The sequence below is a fragment of the Pristiophorus japonicus genome, chromosome 12, assembly GCF_044704955.1.
Source record: "Pristiophorus japonicus isolate sPriJap1 chromosome 12, sPriJap1.hap1, whole genome shotgun sequence".
In the NCBI taxonomy this organism is placed as follows: Eukaryota; Metazoa; Chordata; class Chondrichthyes; family Pristiophoridae; genus Pristiophorus; species Pristiophorus japonicus.
In genome coordinates this window covers 42488284-42508338 of record NC_091988.1, presented here as the reverse complement: position 1 = coordinate 42508338, position 20055 = coordinate 42488284, and the positions used below count along the sequence as shown (strand labels likewise).

General features: G+C 43.1%; 1 protein-coding gene across 1 annotated transcript in view; it reads left to right on the top strand.

The window, feature by feature from the left end:
• The window catches only part of LOC139276727 (haloacid dehalogenase-like hydrolase domain-containing 5), a 50431-nt gene that overhangs the window by 15972 nt on the left and 14404 nt on the right, over positions 1-20055 (top strand). Inside the window, exons 3-4 of the mRNA XM_070894712.1 lie at positions 5969-6081; positions 15802-15895. Of these exons, the coding sequence (XP_070750813.1) occupies positions 5969-6081; positions 15802-15895 (207 nt within the window). The remainder of the gene's footprint in view (positions 1-5968; positions 6082-15801; positions 15896-20055) is intronic.

The following is a 20055-nucleotide window of genomic DNA, read 5'->3' as shown; positions in this document are numbered from 1 at the left end:
GACCGTATGGCCTACTCCTTTTCCTAGTTCTTATGTTCTTCTGTTATGTTTCTTGTGTACTCTTGTTTAAAAAGGGAGAAAGGGATAGACCGAGTAATTACAGGCCAGTCAGCCTAACTTCAGTGGTGGGAAAATTATTGGAACAAATTCTGAGGGACAGGATAAATCTTCATTTAGAAAGACATGGATTAATCAAGGACAGTCAACATGGATTTGTTTAGGGAAGGTCGTGTCTGACTAACTTCTTTGAACTTTTTGAGGAGGTAACAAGGAGGGTCAATGAGAATAATGCATTTGATGTAATGTACATGGATTTTAGCAAGGCTTTTGATAAGGTCCCACATGGCAGAATGGTCACGAAAGTAAAAGCCCATAGAATCCAAGACAAAGTGGCAAGTTGGATCCAAAAGTGGCTCAGAGGCAGGAAGCAAAGGACAATGGTTGATGGGTGTTTTTATGATTGGAAGGCTATTTCTAGTGGGGTTCCACAGGGCTCAGTACTAGGTCCCTTGCTTTTTCTGGTATATATCAATGATTTAGACTTCAATGTGTAGGGGGTATGATTAAGAAGTATACAAATGATACAAAAATTGGCTGTGTGTTTGATAATGAAAAAATAAGCTGCAGACTGCAGGAAGATATCAATGAACTGGTCAGATGATCAGAACAGTGGCAATTGCAATTCATCCGGATAACTGAGATAATGCAATTGGGGAGGGCGAACAAGGCAAGGGAATAAACATTAAATGGTACGACACTGAAGTGTAGAGGAACAAAATTGACCTTGGAGTGCATGTCCACAGATCCCTGAAGGTAGCAGACCAGTTAGATAAGGTGGTTAACAAGGCATATGGAATACTTGCCTTTATTAGCCGAGGCATAGACTACAAGAGCAGGGAGGTTATGCTTGAACTGTGTGCAGTTCTGGTCACCACATTACAGGAAAGATGTGATTGCACTAGAGAGGGTACAGAGGAGATTTATAAGGATGTTGCCTGGACTGGAGAATTTTAGCTAAAAGGAAAGATTGGAACGGAGGAGGCTGAGGGGAGACCTTATTGGGGGGGGGTATAAAATTATGAGTGGATAGGAAGGACCTATTTCCCTTAGCAGAGAGGCCAACAACCAGATTTAAAGTCATTGATAGAAAGTTTAGAGGGGATTTGAGAGGGACTTTTTTCATCCAGAGGGTCGTGGGGGTCTGGAACTCTGCCTGAAAGGGTGGTAGAGACAGAAAGCCTCACCACATTTAAAAAGTACTTGGATGTGCACTTGAAGTGCCATAATCTACAGGGCTACGGACCAAGAGCTAGAAAGTGGGATTAGGCTGGATAGCTCTTTGTCAGCCGGCGCGGACACGATGGACCGAATGGCCTCCTTCCATGCTGTAAATTTCTATGATCCTATGAAGAAGGAAGTAGAGTGCTTGTTTTAGCGCTCCACTTCCTTCCGGGAGCGGTAATCTGAATTTTTTGAGGGAGAAATGTTTCCCACCGCTGAATTTCTCCCCCCTTTACTCTTATGCTCCAATCCCTTTGTAATAATAGCTATTTGCTTTCCTAATTGCTTGCTGTACCTGCTTGTTAACTTTTTGTGCTTTACATCATTTTGCTTACAGACAATTTGACCACCACTACAAAAGACTTGCAGCGTCCTGTAGTGCTGATCAAATTGCCTGTAAAGAAAAGGTTACAATGCACTAATGACATGACCTAGTTCTGTCCTGTTTTCACATTTAATTTTTGCTTAAAGGAAAAAGTAACTTCTTAGCTGCATATTGCCCCAATTGCTCTATTCTTTTCTCATAACTCGGCCCTATAATGCTAGGGATCATATTCATTCCATTTCTATCTATTGTATCCAGAAATTGAATGCCTTGGTGACGAGGACTGGAAACTGTACTAAGGGTGTGGTCTGATACATGATCTGCATGGATATATGATATAGATGTTCATCAATACAAATATGTACAATTCCAATTTAAATATGCAGTATTGATGTGTTTTGTACAAGTTGTGTGTTTTTCCTTTTTGGGAAGGAGAGGTTAGGGCCAAAGGTGGTAACACCTTCATTTGGTCAGTCTTATTTTCATTTTGCAGCTGTGAGGAAGCTCTTTGCTGTTAAGTCATGTGAATTAGCAACATGATTTCATCAAACTAAGTCTATTCACCAGTTTTGCTGCTGCATCTGAGTGATGAAGATGTGGAGTAGCTACGTTAACCATGGAAGGGGTGTTGGGCGCAATCTGCCTGACACAAAACATCTAGTAGCATAGCATGTAGTTGAGTATCCAATAGTTTGGTGCGCAGTGAGTAAGCCCAAGCCGGAGCACAATATTTCCGCAACTGAGTCGCGAAGTGTGGAGGCCTTTGCTCCCCAGATAGAGCCAGCAGGTTTGGCAATTAGATATTGTCAGGGTTTGACTTTCTCAGCAGTTTTCAGTCGATAGTTTGTTTTGGGGTTAATGACCAGTCTAGGGTGACGCCTATTGACTGCACACCATAAAGCAGCTGTACAATAATGTGTGCCTGTAGATCTCCTATTAGGTTATGGCTGCTGGTTTAATTGAAATACATATGGGAAGCCAACCCAACAGGTTTTAACTTTGGGCCTCCACGTTAACAGCAGAATCTAGCAGCAGGAAAGGGAGTGCCATCCCAACATGAATTGTAAAAACGAGAGAGCAACACATGGACGCTGGTCTTACAAAGCACTCAAATGTTAAGCAAATTATAAAGGCAGACTGAGGTACTGTTTTTGATTTGGGAAGGCAATATCTGCACTCTGTCTGATTTCCACAGACACAGGGCTATTTCCTAATGGGTTGTAACTGCTGATAGGCTGGAGCCTTAGGTGAGGCTGGTTGTGGAGAAGATGGATTTCATAGCTTGTAAGTCATCAGAAAAATAAGCAGACAGAAACTCAAATCAGCTCCTGAGGATGGAGCGCCTCCTAATTTGGTTCAAATCTGATAATGATTGCAACTGTGCATGAACTGATTAAAGGCTTTTATTTGACCAACAAGAAATAGGGATTTCACCTGTAATTACACTCTCCAAAGTGAAGCTGCAGATACAGTATTTTGCAAAATTTAGATAGGAATATCTCCCAACGCTTTCTCATCTCCCTCATCAACCACATCTCCCTGCCTACCTCCAATCCCACTACCCTCATCCTCTACTCCTGGAGGGGGAAAGCTCCCTGACTAATGTACTCCCACTCCAAACCCCTTTTCCTCTAATACTTCACCTGCATGATCCTGCTGCCTCTGTCATTCTACTAAGCAGCTGCTTCTTTTTGCTTTTAATGCCCTCGTGCCTCATTCACATTCTTTCTCCCTCACTCCCCTACGTTTCACCCTGCTGCAGTTTCTGATGTTATTTCTAGATGCCGAGTGTTCCACAGATTGTAAGGGTCTGCAAAGAGGGGATTGAGGAGTTCAGTAATTAAAGAGTTAAAACTCTTCAGAGCCGAGGGGAGAAAAATAGAAGGCGGTTATCTTGTCTAAGGTTTAGTTTCTATTTATGCTTGTGTTTTAAATAGAGCATGCAATAATTGCCTAACCAGCATACGCATAACACATGCACAACCTCCAATGTCATATTCTATTGGGTCTACCGATTGGATAAATAGTGGATGAGTTTTGTGTAGAACTGTAGTAGTAATAAAGGCACTGAGAATAACTTAAGTTTCAGAGTATATTTAGACTTTTGAAAGATAAGTACTAAAGAATGTAGCTGATTTTGTTGTCTTGATTTTAAAGAATTTTAAGCAGAATTTCTGCTTTGCATGTGGTTATTAAACAGTGGCATTGTACGGTCCATTTTAGATGAGCAGGCAGCCAGTGGCAATTTGTTAGTTGCATGTGGCTCTTCTGAAGTCTGGTTGTGTGTGATGGCAGTGCAGCTCTCTGGACAGCCACAAGAATTGTGTGCGGCATAGTTGGAGTGGAAAGTGTAGTTTTCTGTGCAGTAGTATTTTCGAGGGAGTGGGACTTAGTGGGAATAGAATTAGTACTTTAATAATGGGACAGTAGTGGGATTGGAACTTTACAAGCAGGATTAGAATTTTCTGAAAAATGGGGAGCAGCATGATGTGATGGGCAGCATTGGGAGAGAAGCAGCTGGAAAAATGGTCTACCTGTGCCAAGCCTCAAGTAAGATTTCAGTCTGAAAGGTATGATTTGATGCTGATAATGGGAGTAATGAAATTCTGCTTGGAGAATGGATACATGAAGTGAAACCTTCGATGGCGTTTATTTAAAAAAAAACATTTTGAAGACATGAACTGCTGTCTTCCTATCCCAAATATGACATTCTTGGAACAAAACTGCTCAGGGTGTGCTATCAAATTGTTATAAAATGGTTGGTGCTGAGAAAATCTCTCCTTCAGGTCCAGAATATGCCTAGTAAGTGTTTTTTTTTAAAGAGAGTTGGGTACTGAGCTGATGTTTCTCCTTCCTCGAGTCTGGAAAAATTGTCTCTTTTTAGAGTTGTCATTTTACAGGGCCATTAATTTTTTCAGCATTTTCATTTTAATATGAGGGGGCAGAGGTAAGAAAAGTGTGTGAATGTACTTTGCATAAACTTTTAAAAATGTAATAATGCAGCTACTCATCTGAGGTTAATACTCAACTTGCTGGTGGAACGAAAGGGTGCTCTGCTACGAACACAACTTTATGAGCTTACAACTGAGTGAACAAGACATAACTCAAAATGATGGAAACATACAAGGAAAAGAAAGTATGTGAACATTTGCCAGTGGGGGAAAAAGCTTAATGCTGAGAGTGATTTTATGAAAAGCTGTGCTGGTGATATTGCAACTGTTCCAATCCCAGTTAGCAACCAACTGCAAAAGCACATTTCACATTTACAAATGGCACTTCACACAGTGCTCTAAGTAGTAATGGTGAACTCCTGTTTTCATTCAGACATCCCGAGATCTCCATATTTAAGTCCTGCATCCGATGAGTCTTGTGATGTTCTGGTTAAGTTCACGCTAGAATTGTAAAGGTGTAGATGCTCTCTAATTGTAGCATGTGAAACAATTTAAGTACATTTTGGGGATTAATGTTTTAGCTATTTTTGATTCAAAACATTTTGTAAGTTACCCGCTTGAATTGTTCGCAAATGTCCGCTCCAACCACTGCCTGTTCTTCCCACTGGGTTATTGAGGTCTCTGTGCTCTAATCAATCCTACTGCACACATGTGTTTATAGACTGTACAGGAACTCTGCTCCAGTGAGGTATATGTGAGGGACTTCATTAAATATTAGTTCAGATTTTAGAGAATTTTAGTGAATTAGTTTCCTTTTTCTGCACCCGCTTGCCCCAAAAACTGATGAATATGATTATCATGTGTGTGACTGTTAAACAGTGACATAATGAAAGAATAGAATGTTTACCAGTTTAGTGCACTGTCCTTTCATCTTTTAATCACTTTGTGGACCCATCATCATCAGTGGGTCAGGGGCAGAGTAAATCTGGAAGACTTATTTTAAGTCTAGCCCAGACTGATGAGCAAAATGCAATCCCCCTTTGCCAGCTTTTAGTGCTGGGACTTTGGGTAGGCTCAACCCAGTTTTTAACGGATGCAGGACCAAAGCAGAACTCCCTGTGATTTGTCATCAAATTGGTTAGGCCACTAAGATTTCCAGTGTTGAGAATGGAAAATGCCACACTGACACAAAAGAAGGTGTCTTTCCAAGGTTGAGGTTAAGGTGCAATGTTGGTTCAGCAAGGTGAATATGCAGGAAGCAGTAGTCCCTGGAGTTCATTTGATAATCAATAAATATGAGCGGTTCTTGATGCCGTATGCATGTTTGAAACCAGGAAGGATTTTTATAATTCATTCATCTGTGTGAGAAACTGTCCTGAAAATGATCCACAAAATTAATGCTTCCTTTCAAAATGTACTGTTTGCTATAAATCAGCTGCATGTGCTAATGTTTTTTTTAATTGTTTAACAGATTTCTCAGGATCAAGTTATGATGTCTCACAGTCCAATGCGGATGTTTAAACGGTACCATGACAAATGTGTGCTGGTGTCAGGACAAGGGCCAGTCATGGACATTGCTAAATGGTATCCTTTTGGGGAATGTTTACAGGATCATCGCTGCAGGCAAAAAATGTGTGTGTGTGTGTGTGTGTGTACTCCAGAATTAGAGCTGGAAATTTGGTTGAAGGCTTTTTAAGGTGCTAATGTCAGGTGGTTGCTAAATTTAGCGACAGAAAATGGTTTGCGATGGCAGCCAAAAAATTCAGTGGTTGCGCCCTAACAGTGGAGTGGAGCAATAAGGGAAGCGTTCCATGCTTCTCTAGGGGCGCTAGGCCGGGTGAGCAACTGAATATCCCATGCTAAAGAGACAGACTGGTAGCACCCAAAGAGAGGCCTCATTACAAAAAAATAGAATCTGAACAAAAAACACATACATTCCCTATTCATTACTCACCCCAATTAAAGGTAAATTGCAAAAAAAAATGATCACTCACACTTACCTCATGCAGTCATACCCTTGCGAGGGGCGCTATCCAAACAAATTTCTAGCCCATGATCTTTGTCAAATTTTGAAAATACAGTATCAAATTAGTGAACAGTTAGAAAGAAAGGAGCTAACCAGGAGCAGTTAACGTGGATTAACTACTGCCCATTATTAAAGTACTGATTCAATTACATTTCTGAGAAAACTACAAAGCATATTGAACAATACAGTGGATCTGACATGTATGGATCTCAGAAGACATCTTCTAAGCTATCACTGAAGAGACTTGTTGCAAAAATGAAGGCAGATGGTATTACAGGGAATGCAGCTGCATTAATAGAGAGATGGTAAGAAAACAGAAAGCAGATAGGTAAATAGATGTTTTTCAGATTGGGAGAATGTGGTTTTATGGGGTGCCCCAGAGTTGGCATTCCTTTTTATTTTTTTAATTTTATTTTTTTATATACGTAATTGGGCATGGGTCAAAATGAGTAATAGTGACGTTCACTGATATCAAATTAAGGGCATAGCAAACTATGAGTAAGAATGCAGGTGGACATAGACTAGCGGAGTGGACAGATATTTACAGATGCAGTTCAGTGCAGAGAGATGTGAATTGATAACATTTGGGGAAAAAAACAAATGAACAGAACTATAGCTTTTAATGATGTGATGTGGATTAACAGAGTAATGCTGCAGATACATCAATCTTTACATATGGGAGTGCAGGTAGAAAAGACCAGACAAAAGTAAATGGGATTCTGGTCTTTATATAAAGGGACATTGAATACAAAAGCAAGGATGTGGTGTTGAATTTGTACAAGGCATTAGTTAGGCTGCAGTTGGAGTGTCACATGTCTGCTCAGGCACCCCATTATAGGAAGGTGTTACAAATTCAGGTCTGCTCCAGGAACCTTCTTGGGTTCAGTGGTGTTGGCTGCTCCCGTAAGTGGTCTGAGTGTCTTATCTTTATGGGAGTTGACTCACACTGCATCAACTCCTGAAAACAGATTATCTGGTCATTATCTCATTGTGATGATGTATTTTGTGGCACCTTGTTCTACTCAAATTGGCTGCCGTGTTTTCTACATTACAATATTGACTAGACTTCAAAAGTACTTCATTGCAGTAAAGCATTTTGGGAGTTGGGATGTCCTGATGTTTTGAAAGGTGCTATATAAATGCAAGTGCACTCTTTCTATATGTACTTGTATGTGTATAACCTGGAAGTGTAATGATCGTACCCCCTTGTGACCAGAACTAATTATTCATGCACTTTATTAAAAATTTGTTCCGGGAAGTGGGTGTCATTGGCAAGGCCAGCATTTATTTCCCATCCCCAATTGTCCTTGAGAAGATGATGGTGAGCCGCCTTCTTGAACTGCTGCAATCCTTGTGGTGAAGGCACTCCCACAGTGCTGTTAGGGTGGAAGTTCTAGGATTTTGACCCAGCGACGATGACGGAACGGCGATATATTTCCAAGTCCGGATGATATTTAACTTGGAGTGGAACTTACACCTGCTGCCCTTGTCCTTCTAGGTGGTAGAGTCCCGGGTTTGGAAGGAGCTGCCGAAGAAACCTTGGCGAGTTGCTGTAGTGCATCTTCTAGACTGTACACACTGCAACCATGGTGCGCTGGTGGTGGAACGAGTGAATGTTGAAGGTGGTGGATGGTGTGCCAATCAAGCAGGCTGCTTTGTCCTGGATAGTGTCGAGCTTCATGAGTATTGGAGCTGCACTCATCCAGGCAAGTAGAGATTATTCCATCACACTCCTGACTTGTGCCTTGTAGATGGTGGAAATGTTTTGTGGAGTCAGGAGGTGAGATACTTGCCACAGAATACCCTGCCTCTGACCTGCTCTTGTTGCCACAGTATTTACGTGGCTGGTCCAGTTAAGTTTCTGGTCAATGGTGACTCTCCAGGATGTTGATGGTGGGGGATTCGGTGATGGTAATGCCGTTGAATGTCAATGGAAGGTGTTTAGATTCTTGCTTGTTAGAGATAGTCTTGTCACAGCACTTGTGTGGCATGTCTGTTACTAGCCACTTATCAGCCCAAGTCTGAATGCCGTCCAGGTCTTGCTGCATGCGAGCATGAACTGCTTCATTTTCTGACGAGATGCGAATGGAACTGAGCACTGTGCAATCATCAGTGAATATCCCCACTTCTGACCTTATGATGGAGGGACGGTCATTGATGAAGCAACTGAAGATGATTGGGCCTGGCACACCGCTGCAGGAGTTCCTCAGGGCAATGTCCTGGGGCTGTGATGATTGACCTCCAACAACGACAACCATCTTCATTTGTGCTAAGCATGACTCCAGCCTGTGGAGAGTTTAACCCCCTGATTCCCATTGACTTCAATTTTAGAAACATAGAAATTTACAGCACAGAAAGAGGCCATTTCGGCCCATCGTGTCCGCGCCGGCCAACAAAGAGCCACACGGCCCTTGGTCAGCAGCCCTGAAGGTTACATATAAACCTACAAACATTGGCGGAAAGGCAAAGAGCATCTAGCCCAACCATTCCGCTTCACACAACTACGACACCCCTTATACTGAAACCTTCTACATTCCACCCCAACCGGAGCCATGTGATCTCCTGGGAGAGGCAAAAACCAGATTAAATTTAGGGAGAAAACAATCTGGGAAAATTCCTCTCCGACCCATCCAGGCGATTGAAACTAGTCCTGAAGATCACCCAGGCTGTATTCGATTCCCTGCCATTATATCTGCGCCGGCCAACAAAAGGTCATCCAGTCTAATCCCAATTACCAGCTCTAGGTCCGTAACCCTGCAGGTTACGGCATTTTAAGTGTCCATCCAACTATCTCTTAAAAGTGGTGAGGGTTTCTGCATCCACCACACTTCCAGGCAGCGAGTTCCAGATCCCCACAACCCTCTGCGTAAAGAAGCCCCACCCTCACATCCCCTCTAAATCTTCCACCAACCACCTTAAAACTATGCCCCCTCGTAATAGACCCCTCCACCAATGGAAATAGACCCTTACTATCCACTATGTTCAGGCCCCTCAATATTTTGTACACCTCAGTGAGGTCTCCTCTCAACCTCCCCTTTTCCAATGAGAACAAACCCAGCTATCCAATCTGTCCTCATAACTAAGATTCTCCATTCCAGGCAGCATCCTAGTAAATCTCCTCTGCACCCTCTCTAGTGCAATCACGTCCTTCCTATAATACGGTGACCAGAACTGCACGCAGTACTCCAACTGTGGCCTAACCAAAGTTTAATACAATTTAAGCATAACCTCCCTGCTCTTGTATTCTATGCCTCGGCCAATAAAGGCAAGCATTCCGTATGCCTTCTTAACCACCTTATCCACCTGGCCTGCTACTTTCAGGGATCTGTGGACAAGCGCTCCAAGGTCCCTTTGTTCATCCACACTATTAAGTGGCCTACCGCTTAATGTGTATACCCTTTCCTTATTAGCCCTCCCAAAGTGCACCACCTCACACTTCTCTGAATTAAATTCCATTTGCCACTGCTCTGCCCACCTGACCAGTAGATTGATATCCTCCTGCAGCCCATGACTTTCCTCTTCATCATTATCAACCACACAGCCAATTTTAGTTTCGTCTGCAAACTTCTTAATCATACTCCCTATATTCAAATCTAAATCATTGATATATACCGTAAAAAGTAAGGGACCAGTACTGAGCCCTGCGGAACCCCACTGGAAACATCCTTCCAGTCACACAAACATTCATCAATCATTCTTTGCTTCCTACCTCCAAGCCAATTTTCGATCCAACTTGCCACTTTGCCCTGTATCCCATGGGCTTTAACCTTCATGACCCATCTACCATGTGGGACCTTATCAAAAGCCTTGCTAAAGTCCATATATACTACATCGTACGCACTACCCTCATTGATCCTCTTGGTTACCTCCTCAAAGAATTCATCAGGTTAGTCAAACACGATCTTCCCTTAACAAATCCATGCTGACTGTCCCTAATTAATCCTTGCCTTTCCAAATGTAGATTTATCCTGTCTTTCAGGACTTTTCCAATAATTTTCCCACCACTGAGGTTAGGCTAACAGACCTGAAATTTCTCGGTCTATCCCTTTTTTTCCCCCTTAAACAAGGGTACTACATTAGCAATCCCCCAATCCTCCGGCACCATGCCCAGATCCAAAGAGGACTGGAAAATGATGGTCAAGGCCTTTGCTATTTCCTCTTTTACTTCGCTCAACAGCCTGGGATGCATTTCATCCGGGCCTGGGGACTTATCTACTTTCAAAGCTGCTAAACCCCTCAATACTTCCTCTTTCACTATTTATTTCATTCAGAATATCATACTCCTCCTCGATAGCAGTATCTGCATTGCCACTTTCCTTTGTGAAAACAGATGGAAAGTATTTGTTAAGAACCTTTCCAACTAGGGCTCCTTGATGCCACACTTGGTACTTGCACATATGTGAACATACGTAGCAACAGTTCAGATTTGCTTAATTCAATTGGTACAAGTTGCCTTTGGGCTATAACACAATAATAGTGAACACACTAAACTTACCCAAATTACTAGGTTAGATTGTTTGACTAAAACAAACAAACCTGCATTGTATCCTTCACAGCCATTCACTCACTGCTTCACAACTTTCCGTTTCAAACAACTTCACTACCTGTGTTTTTCTGTGTTTTATCACATGTAAAACACAACCAGAAAAGGATGGCCTGCAAAACTTCTTGCCAAAGCCAGGACCAGCGACTCCCCAACACATCATCATAGGCAGTCCCTCGGAATCGAGGAAGACTTGCTTCCACTCCTGAAGTGAGGTCTTTGGTGGCTGAACAGTCCAATACGAGAGCCACAGACTCTGTCACAAATGGGACAGATAGTCGATGAGGGAAGGGGTGGGTGGGACTGGCTTGCCGCACGCTCTTTCCGCTGCCTGCGCTTGATTTCTGCATGCTCTCAGCATTGAGACTCGAGATGCTTAGTGTCCTCTCGGATGCACTTCCTCCACTTAGGGTGGTCTTGGGCCAGGGACTCCCAGATGTCAGTGGGCATGTCACACTTTATCAGGGAGGCTTTGAGGGTGTCCTTTAGCGTTTCCGCTGCCTACCTTTGGCTCGTTTGCCATGGAGGAGCTCCGAGTAGAGCGCTTGCTTTGGGAGTCTCGTGTCTGGCATGCGAACTATGTGGCCTGCCCAGCAGAGTTGATCGAGTGTGGTCAGTGCTTCAATGCTGGGGATGTTAGCCTGGATGAGGACGCTGATGTTGGTGCACCTTCCTCCCAGGTATTTGTAGGATCTTGCGGAGACATTGTTGATGATATTTCTCCAGCAACTTGAGGTGCCTGCTGTACAAGGTCCATGTCTTTGAGCCATACAGGAGGGCAGGTATTACTACAGCCCTGTAGACCACCTTGGTGGCAGTTTTGAGGGCCTGGTCTTCAAACACTCTTTTCCTCAGGCGGCCAAAGGCTGCACTGGCACACTGGAGGCGGTGTTGGATCTCGTCATCGATGCCTGCTCTTGTTGATAGGAGGCTCCCGAGATAGGGGAAGTGGTCCACAGTGTCCAAGGCCACGCAGTGGATCTTGGTGACTGGGGGGCAGTGCTGTGCGGTGAGGACAAGCTGGTGGAGGACCTTTATCTACGGATGTTTAGCGTAAGGCCCATGCTTTCGTACGGCTCAGTAAATATGTCGACAGTAAATGGGTGTGAGGTGTTTGTGAATTACTGAGACAAGCTAATGAATTGCTTGTTATTTACAGTCTATGAGGAAACAACATCAAAGGTAGCTCATTAACAGCTTCGCTAGCTATCATCTCCGACTCCTTTGTTAATTGTGATGTCTGTAAGCTTGTAATGCTTGTAGCGCCATACTGTGGATGTGGACATAGTGTACTGCAGCTGCAGTTATAATAAACAGACAGGCAGCTTCCGGACAGAGCAGCCTCCATGTTAAGAAGCTGTGTGTGTGTGCTCTGTGAAGATATCCCATTAACTTGCATGAATATACTATGATTTAAAAAAAATAATTAGTGAAAGATTATTTCCGCCGGTTGGTTAATTGGTAACAAGGGAACATAAACTCTCTAGATTATCACTACAGGTACAACTCTTGAAATCCGGCAACCTCGGGACCGAGACCGTGCTAGTTTTTGGATTTCTCCAGATTTCAGAAAATCAATAAAATCAGTAGCCTCTCTTAGGCTTATTTTTACTTCTCCTCTGTCGCCACCACTCCATCATTACTCGATCCAGACCATCACTTTTAGGCTTATGCATAGTTTTTCTCTTACTCATTTCTTTCTGAACATCTCTTTCACATAAAACTTCATGATCTGTTCTGTTATGTATGCAACACCTTGTAACCAGCATTCTACCGCCAACAGAGGGCGCACCTGTTGGAGTCCCAAGGGATCCCAGTATCCCTTGGGAGCACTGCATATAAGCAGGCCTCCCATGCTGTGCCAGCACTCTGGAGTCAGAATAAAGAGACTAAGGTCACAATTACTCAAGTCCACAGTACTCAGTCACATTGCTTTATTTGAGACTTAACATGTTCTTTCTGTTTTTTTTTATTTCATAAATGGTGGAGGTTCCGACACCATACTCCTCACTCAGTCTTCGCACTGACGGTCCTCTATCTAATTTCTGCAGTAATTCCACTTTCTTGGCAATTGACAACGAATTATGTTTCCTCTTTGCAACTATTACCCATTGGGGTATCTATTGGCCTTTTAGACATGGTCGCAATGGCAAACAACACAAATTCACAATAAATCACGATAAACACCAGAGCGTCCGAAGAGCGACGTATGCTACCGAGACACACAAAGTACTAATGGTGGTGTGGGTCAGGTCAGGTCAAGCGTCATTCGGCAAGGCTCGGACTGATTGCACACCATTTAAAATATAGCGGCGAAGCTGGCCCGCTGTTTTTTGGACAATAATTCCTGATTTTATTTTACTGAATATCAAATGGGATTTTCTCAAAAATGTCTGGTTATCGGACAATTGCAATTTTCTGACAGCCGGATTTGAGATGTTGTGCCTGTAGTAGAATTAAGGGAGAAGTTAGTAGAATTTTTTTCACAAGGGGGTTATTAGAACTTTAAATGCTTTACTTGAAGTGGTCTGTGAGGCAGAGACTATAATGTAATTTAAAAGGGAATTGGATCAGTTTTTGATAAAAGGAAGGATATCAAAGAATATGGAGAAAGGACAGGATACAGAATAAGGATAATGGACGGAATATAGAATTTGAATGGCTTGCTCCAGCCAAAGAGCCCGCTCAGACACTGGGCAAAATAACCTCATGGTATGCTGTAATTTCTATGTTTCTATAAAGACGGATTACATCCTAAAATAAATGTGACCTTTGAGTTAGATAATGTTTGTTTTGTTCTGGGTTTTGATATTGCCTTTGTGTGCAGCCTTTGTCACTGTCGTACAGTACTTTTAAAACCTGTCAGCAATACCGGAAACCGTCAATCACCCAATTGTGGGATTAGGTTTCGTCTTTCAAAGATTATATATCAGAATCTAGTTAGAAACTTTAATCGATGTCAACATCAAAAGAATTAAAATGATTAACATTTTCTGTACTTGACCTTAATGATCCCATATTCCATGTCACACCTGTCTGAAAAATCACATTTGTTCCCTAGGTGTTCCACATGTGACAATCGCACTTCTTAAATTTATTTTGCTTAAATTTAGTTTAAAGGATGCATTTTTATATAGATGTGTTTCAGAAGTTACGCAAATGTGTAGGCTATGCCTTAATATCTACAGTTTCCTCACATTGAGTTCCAGATTTTGCAGACACTGAGCAGAGTCCAAGATGGAGGTTTGACAAGCCGATCACCGTAGACTTTTCTTGCATGGCTTCTAGTATCATAGAAATTTACAGCGTGGAAGGAGGCCATTTCAGCCCATCGTGTCCGCGCTGGCCGACAAAGTACTATCAGGCCTCATCCCACTTTACAGCTCTTGGTCCATAGCCCTGTAGGTTACGGCACTTGTAAGTGGACATCTAAATATTTTTAAAATGTGGTGAGGGTTTCTGTCTCTACCACCCTTTCAGGCAGTGACTTCCAGACCCCCACCAATTGCTGGGTGAAGACATTTCCCCTCAAATCCCCTCTAAACCTCTCCCCAATTACTTTTTAAATCTATATTGCCTGGTTGTTGACCCCCTCTGCCAAAAGAAACAGGTCATTCCTATCCACTCTATCCAGGCCCCTCATAATTTTATGCACCTCAATCAGGTCTCCCCTCAGCCTCCTCTGTTCCAAAGAAATCGGACCCAGCATCTCCAATCTTTCCTCATAGCCAAAATTCTCCAGTCCAGGCAACATTCTTGTAAATCTCCTGCATCCTTACCAGTGTAATCACATCTTTCCTGTAATGTGGTGACCAGAACTGCACGCAGTACTCCAGCTGCAGCCTAACCAGTGTTTTATACAGTTCAAGCATAACCTTCTTGCTTTTGTATTCCATGCCTCGAACTAATAAAACAAAGCAAGCGCTCTACTCGGAACTCCTACACGGCAAGCAAGCCCAAGGTGGGCAGATGAAATGTTTCAAGGATACCCTCAAAGCCTCCTTGATAAAATGCAACATTCCAACCGACACCTGGGAGTCCCTGGTCAAAGACCGCCCTAAGTGGAGGAAGAGCTTCCGGGAGGGCGCTGAGCACCTGGAGCCTCATCGCCGAGAGCATGCAGAAATCAAGCGCAGACTGCGGAAAGAGCTTGTGGTAAACGAGTCCCACCCACCCTTCTGGATTCTATGGCCCTGATTTTAACTGCTCCCGCCTGGTGGAGGGGTGCTGGGAGATCAGTTACCCCCATTTGATCTGGGCTACCCCCATCCCAATCGATCCCACAGGCCTCTCCCCACTCCCTTCCCTTCCACAGACTTTGCCCACCCTCTTGATCCCTTCTCTCCCGGGTTCATCGGCCGCTACTGGTATCCCCTGCACCTTTCTCACCACCATAAATATCAAGTCTAGCTGTCTGCATGAGACGGGCAGTCATTAACTTTTGATGACCCATACTGAACCTTTTTTTTTTCTCCAAGCCTATAAAACTGGTAACATTACTCGTTATACTTGTAAAATAAACACATTCTGACTGACATTTAGTGATAAGTTGCCTTGTATCTGTGTTCATGCTTCATTTAGATGAAACTTGCTTTGGATTCTTTCCTCCTCTCCCTACAATTAAATTGGGACATATTAGAGTTCTGAATATGTGACATTTTTTGGAAAAAAATACACTCTTAGCTATTTGTGGTTTTCTTTTGACAAAACGAATGATTCTTGACCCCTGTTTTAGTATTGGGTTTACCCGTATTATTACCATGGAAATGTTGCGTGATGCATTCCCCTTGCTGGACATGATGGATCACGATCGGAGACCTCATTTGTTGGTGAGTGTTGGCTTTACTTAAACCTCTTGACTTCAGCTTATTAATGGCTGCTACATTCTGGCACCTTAAATGTCTTTTTGCTTTGAAGGTGTAAAGAGATTTTGTTCCTAGTTCCTCAGATTTTCCTTTCCAGTCTTGTTGGGATAATTTCGTGCACGTTTCTCTTCCTACTGACTGGATTTATTCAGACTTGCCAATATTGGCAGCGAACCACTTTTGTCTTTTAAGAGCGCTGCTATAAATATGTTGGTACTTTTTCCTTTGTGGCATGTTTTTAAGGCAGTTAAACCCCTTGGTGATCAGTAAAGGTCTGACTGTAAAGGTTCAGTAGCTTTTATTGTTTTACTGTCTGGTAGTAATTCCTTGCGTTGTGTAATGTTCTATTCATTTAATCTCCTATGTGTCTATCTTCATAAAAAGTTACAAAATGGATAAGGAGCTATGTTAATGGTGCTATAGTATAGTGACACTCCTTTCTGAAGAGCCTAGATAACTCATAATAAAACTCTTATGACATTGTAATGTGTCAAACAACACTTTGTTATAAAAGGTATCTTCACAAAACAATTCAGAGCCTTTTCCGAGCAATGTCTATATTTTAATTACAAACATTTTGGAACAATCTGCAAATGATCATGGAATAATAAAATGGTCTAAGAATTCAGTACTTATATAAATTGGTTTTACACTGTGAACGCATGGAAATATTTAGGTTTCCTCACAATAGCATTCAGCCAGATCAGTGGTTCAATCGCATGAAATAAAATTCATGCTGCTTTCTGTATGTAAAATATTGTCAGAACCAGTGGACATTTTGATCCAGTGTACATCTTGCATCAGAGCATATGTTAACCTTACCAAGTTCTCATGAAAATATAATTTTATGAAAATTCTAGAGGAAGGTTATCTGATTAGCAGAGATTCTATATATTACTAAAAATCTTGGAATTGATATTCTGAATTTTCCTTGGATTGTAGCTGATGTTTTGTTTTTTCTTTGACTTATTCTACAATAGCTTTCTCAATGACTCAGTTGATAATAAACTGAGCCACATGGACCAGGAAAGTCTCCCGTTGAAACCCTAATACGTGATCCTTGTTGAAATGTGTGGGTTGATCCTTGGGTGATGGGCTGGGGGATTGCTGTGATGCCATATAATCAAATAGCCTGCCAGTGATCACAGTGCACCCCCACATGAATAATAGGCAACTGGACAAGGTAGTGAAGAGTAATTTGGTGCTTATGGAACTGTGTTTTGCATGAGCTAGCAACTGCTATCTTTCAAAGAATATATTAAATCGACGTACCATGGCACTTTTTGGAAGAATAACTGGGAATTCTCCCAGTATCCTGGCCAATGTTTCCTGCTGGCTCGTTCAAAGTTCCGTGCATGCACGGTTTTTCTGTTTAAAAGTTATACTTCAAAAAAAGGTCATTAATTGCCGGCAAATTGCTTTGGAACTTCCTGAGCACTGAAAGCACAATATATAAATGCAAGTTTTCTTTCTTTCTCAATTTATTCTGTTTTTCCTCCTTTCATTGAGGAAAACTTAAAAAAATGTTTTTTAAAAAGATGGGTGGGTTGGGGGCGTGGGGGTAGTTGAAGTGTTAAAAATCGGAATCCTGCGCTGAACCCACCTCCGGTTTCAATGGAGGCGTGATGGAGCGGGCAGCCAATCTGCTGCCAGGGGGCAGGTTGTCTATTTAAATATAATGAGGCTGGAAGCTTCTGCATTAACCTCCCATTTTGTATTTAACTTTAGCTGGTTGGGTTTTGTACACTTCGTGGAAACCCGCCAGTTAATGCAAGGCGAGGACTGCTGGATTCAGGAGGCAACGGCCTTTACACCTACCTCCTGGATCCAGCGTCTCAACTTAACCTATCCCCCGTGGTCGGAGACCCTGCTACAAGGCTTCCAATCCAAACCCCCCAAGCTTCTGATCACCTCATGAGGCCTCCTCCCAAGCCTGCCGGCCTCTGGCCCTCCCTGTGCTGCTCCACCAACCCCCCGATCCCTTCAGGCCCCCTTAAATCTTCTACCCGACCTCCGGCCGCCATGCGATCCCTCCCTCTCTGTGCAGCCTAGTGCCGCAGGCCTAACCGCCCAGAGACAGCCAACATCTCAATCTGGCTGGCTGTGAGTGGCAAACCGAGGCTTCCCATTCCATTCCATTCCATTCCGGTCCTGGCAGGACCTGCGGGAAACCCGTTCTCCCAGGTTTTCCAACCACCTAGGAGCCCCCGAACCACTAACACACCATCCCCATTAAGATTCAGCCCATTGTGCTTCTATAACCACTCGTAGTCCGCCAGTACGTTATGCCCCCACACAACATCAGCCTTTACATGTTTTTCAACAGGCTAACTAGATGGCAATCGGGAGCAGGAACTGTGGCCAATTTTTCTCCCTTTTCTTCGCCTAAAGCCTCGAATATTGAGGCTAATTGAGGCACCATTCTGCAGATTGGAGATCAAACCTGGTTTGAAATGATAACTGTCCTGTAAACTAGGTTTCAATAGGCTGATCGAGTCACCCTAAAGCTTTTGACTTGGAAAGACTAAGGGAGGCTTGAGAGAAGTATTTAACATTGTGAAGGGGTTTGATAAGTTGTATGCATGGGTTTACTATTCAGACAAACATAAGCAAACAGGTGATCAACACATGGAGTGGTTATTGCAGAACAGGAACATTTAAGGAGTTTCTGGGACCTGAAAGGATTCATTGGGTTTTAGAAATGACAGAGCTACTTCATCAACAAAAATGGTTTAATAGAGATTAGATTGATCATTAAATAAAGTCAAAATTTAAGAACGTTAAACTAGGAGGTAATGTTGGTGGTGGGATAAAGGTAGGGTGAGCAGGAGTGTTTAATGTTTTTTTTAATTAAAACCAGTTGATCTCCTTTGGAAACTTGGCACCTGGAGCATGGTTGTGACAGTTAGATGGAACCCTGACCTATCCCCATGTGACTAAATAGATCCTGAGCTTAGTTGCAAGTTAATTGTTGATGGTGAGAAAATACTGCTGACTGTTCGGTACTTGTGAATTTCTAGCTACAGGTTAGATTCCCTTCACCAACAGAAATTAACCTATAATTGATCTTTGCATAAAATGACTGACCTCTTTATTTATATACTTTTTGGGGCTGAAATTGCCCCTTTTTTAATAGCACTGTTAGTGCCCCATTAGCATCTCCCGAAGGCGCTAACGATTTATCGCCCAGGTTTGGGAGGCAGAAGCAACCTGCCCGGAATTGCCCCCAGGATGCCACGGGCGAAAATAGGTTTGCGCTGCGCCCCTTAGTTTTCGTCCTGGGCGGGGTCGCACACGACGATGATGTCATCGCCGTGTGCGCCGACCCCTTGGCACCCTGCGGGATGCAAGATTGTGAGGCAATGCCAACAACTGCTTTGCAGGTCACGAAGCTGTCGTGGCTGGGGCGCCCTGCCGTCCTCCAAGGGGAGGGCCTTGCACAGCGGCCGCCATCTTTTTTTTTGTCGGCCGACTATTGGGTGCCGGGCCACTGGCACGGCCGAAGCCCTCCTGGTGACCCAGTGTGCGCCAGAAAAGCGGCCGAAGGGGAGGGACATTGTGAAGCGTCAGCGCAGCACGTCCGCATCACGCTGACGTCATCAGCGCTGCGCTGAGCCTCACAACCTGCTAACACCACTCCGCGGACGTGAATCACGCCTCCGATACCGCCCTCCAGATTTTTTTGCTGACGAAGGCCCCAATTCAGTGACACTTAGCGGCCCATTTCGCCGGGCACTAAATATTCAATTCATTCAAATTGTGCGCCCCAAATAGGGCAGGGCAAAATTAATATTATATGAAGTTGTTGGATGTCATCAAAACCGTTTTATAGATGTTGTTTCATTGTGTAGTGTTAATATTACTATAATAAAGCTGCCCCCAACATTTGAGTAGCTATATTACTGTAATGTTTTGGTGTAATAATGTGAGATAAAATAAGAATCTGGTTGAGGCAGGAAGCCTGAAAGCCTAAAGAATACAATGTTCAGGGTTTACATAGCTTCTTTGCTCTGATCATGTTCTTAAGAGTTGAAGAAAAAAAAATCTGATTGGACCCAGGGAATTATCCAATGTTATTTGAGTCTCAGGCCCACAGTGAATCTTAGCAATGTGTCACCCAATCA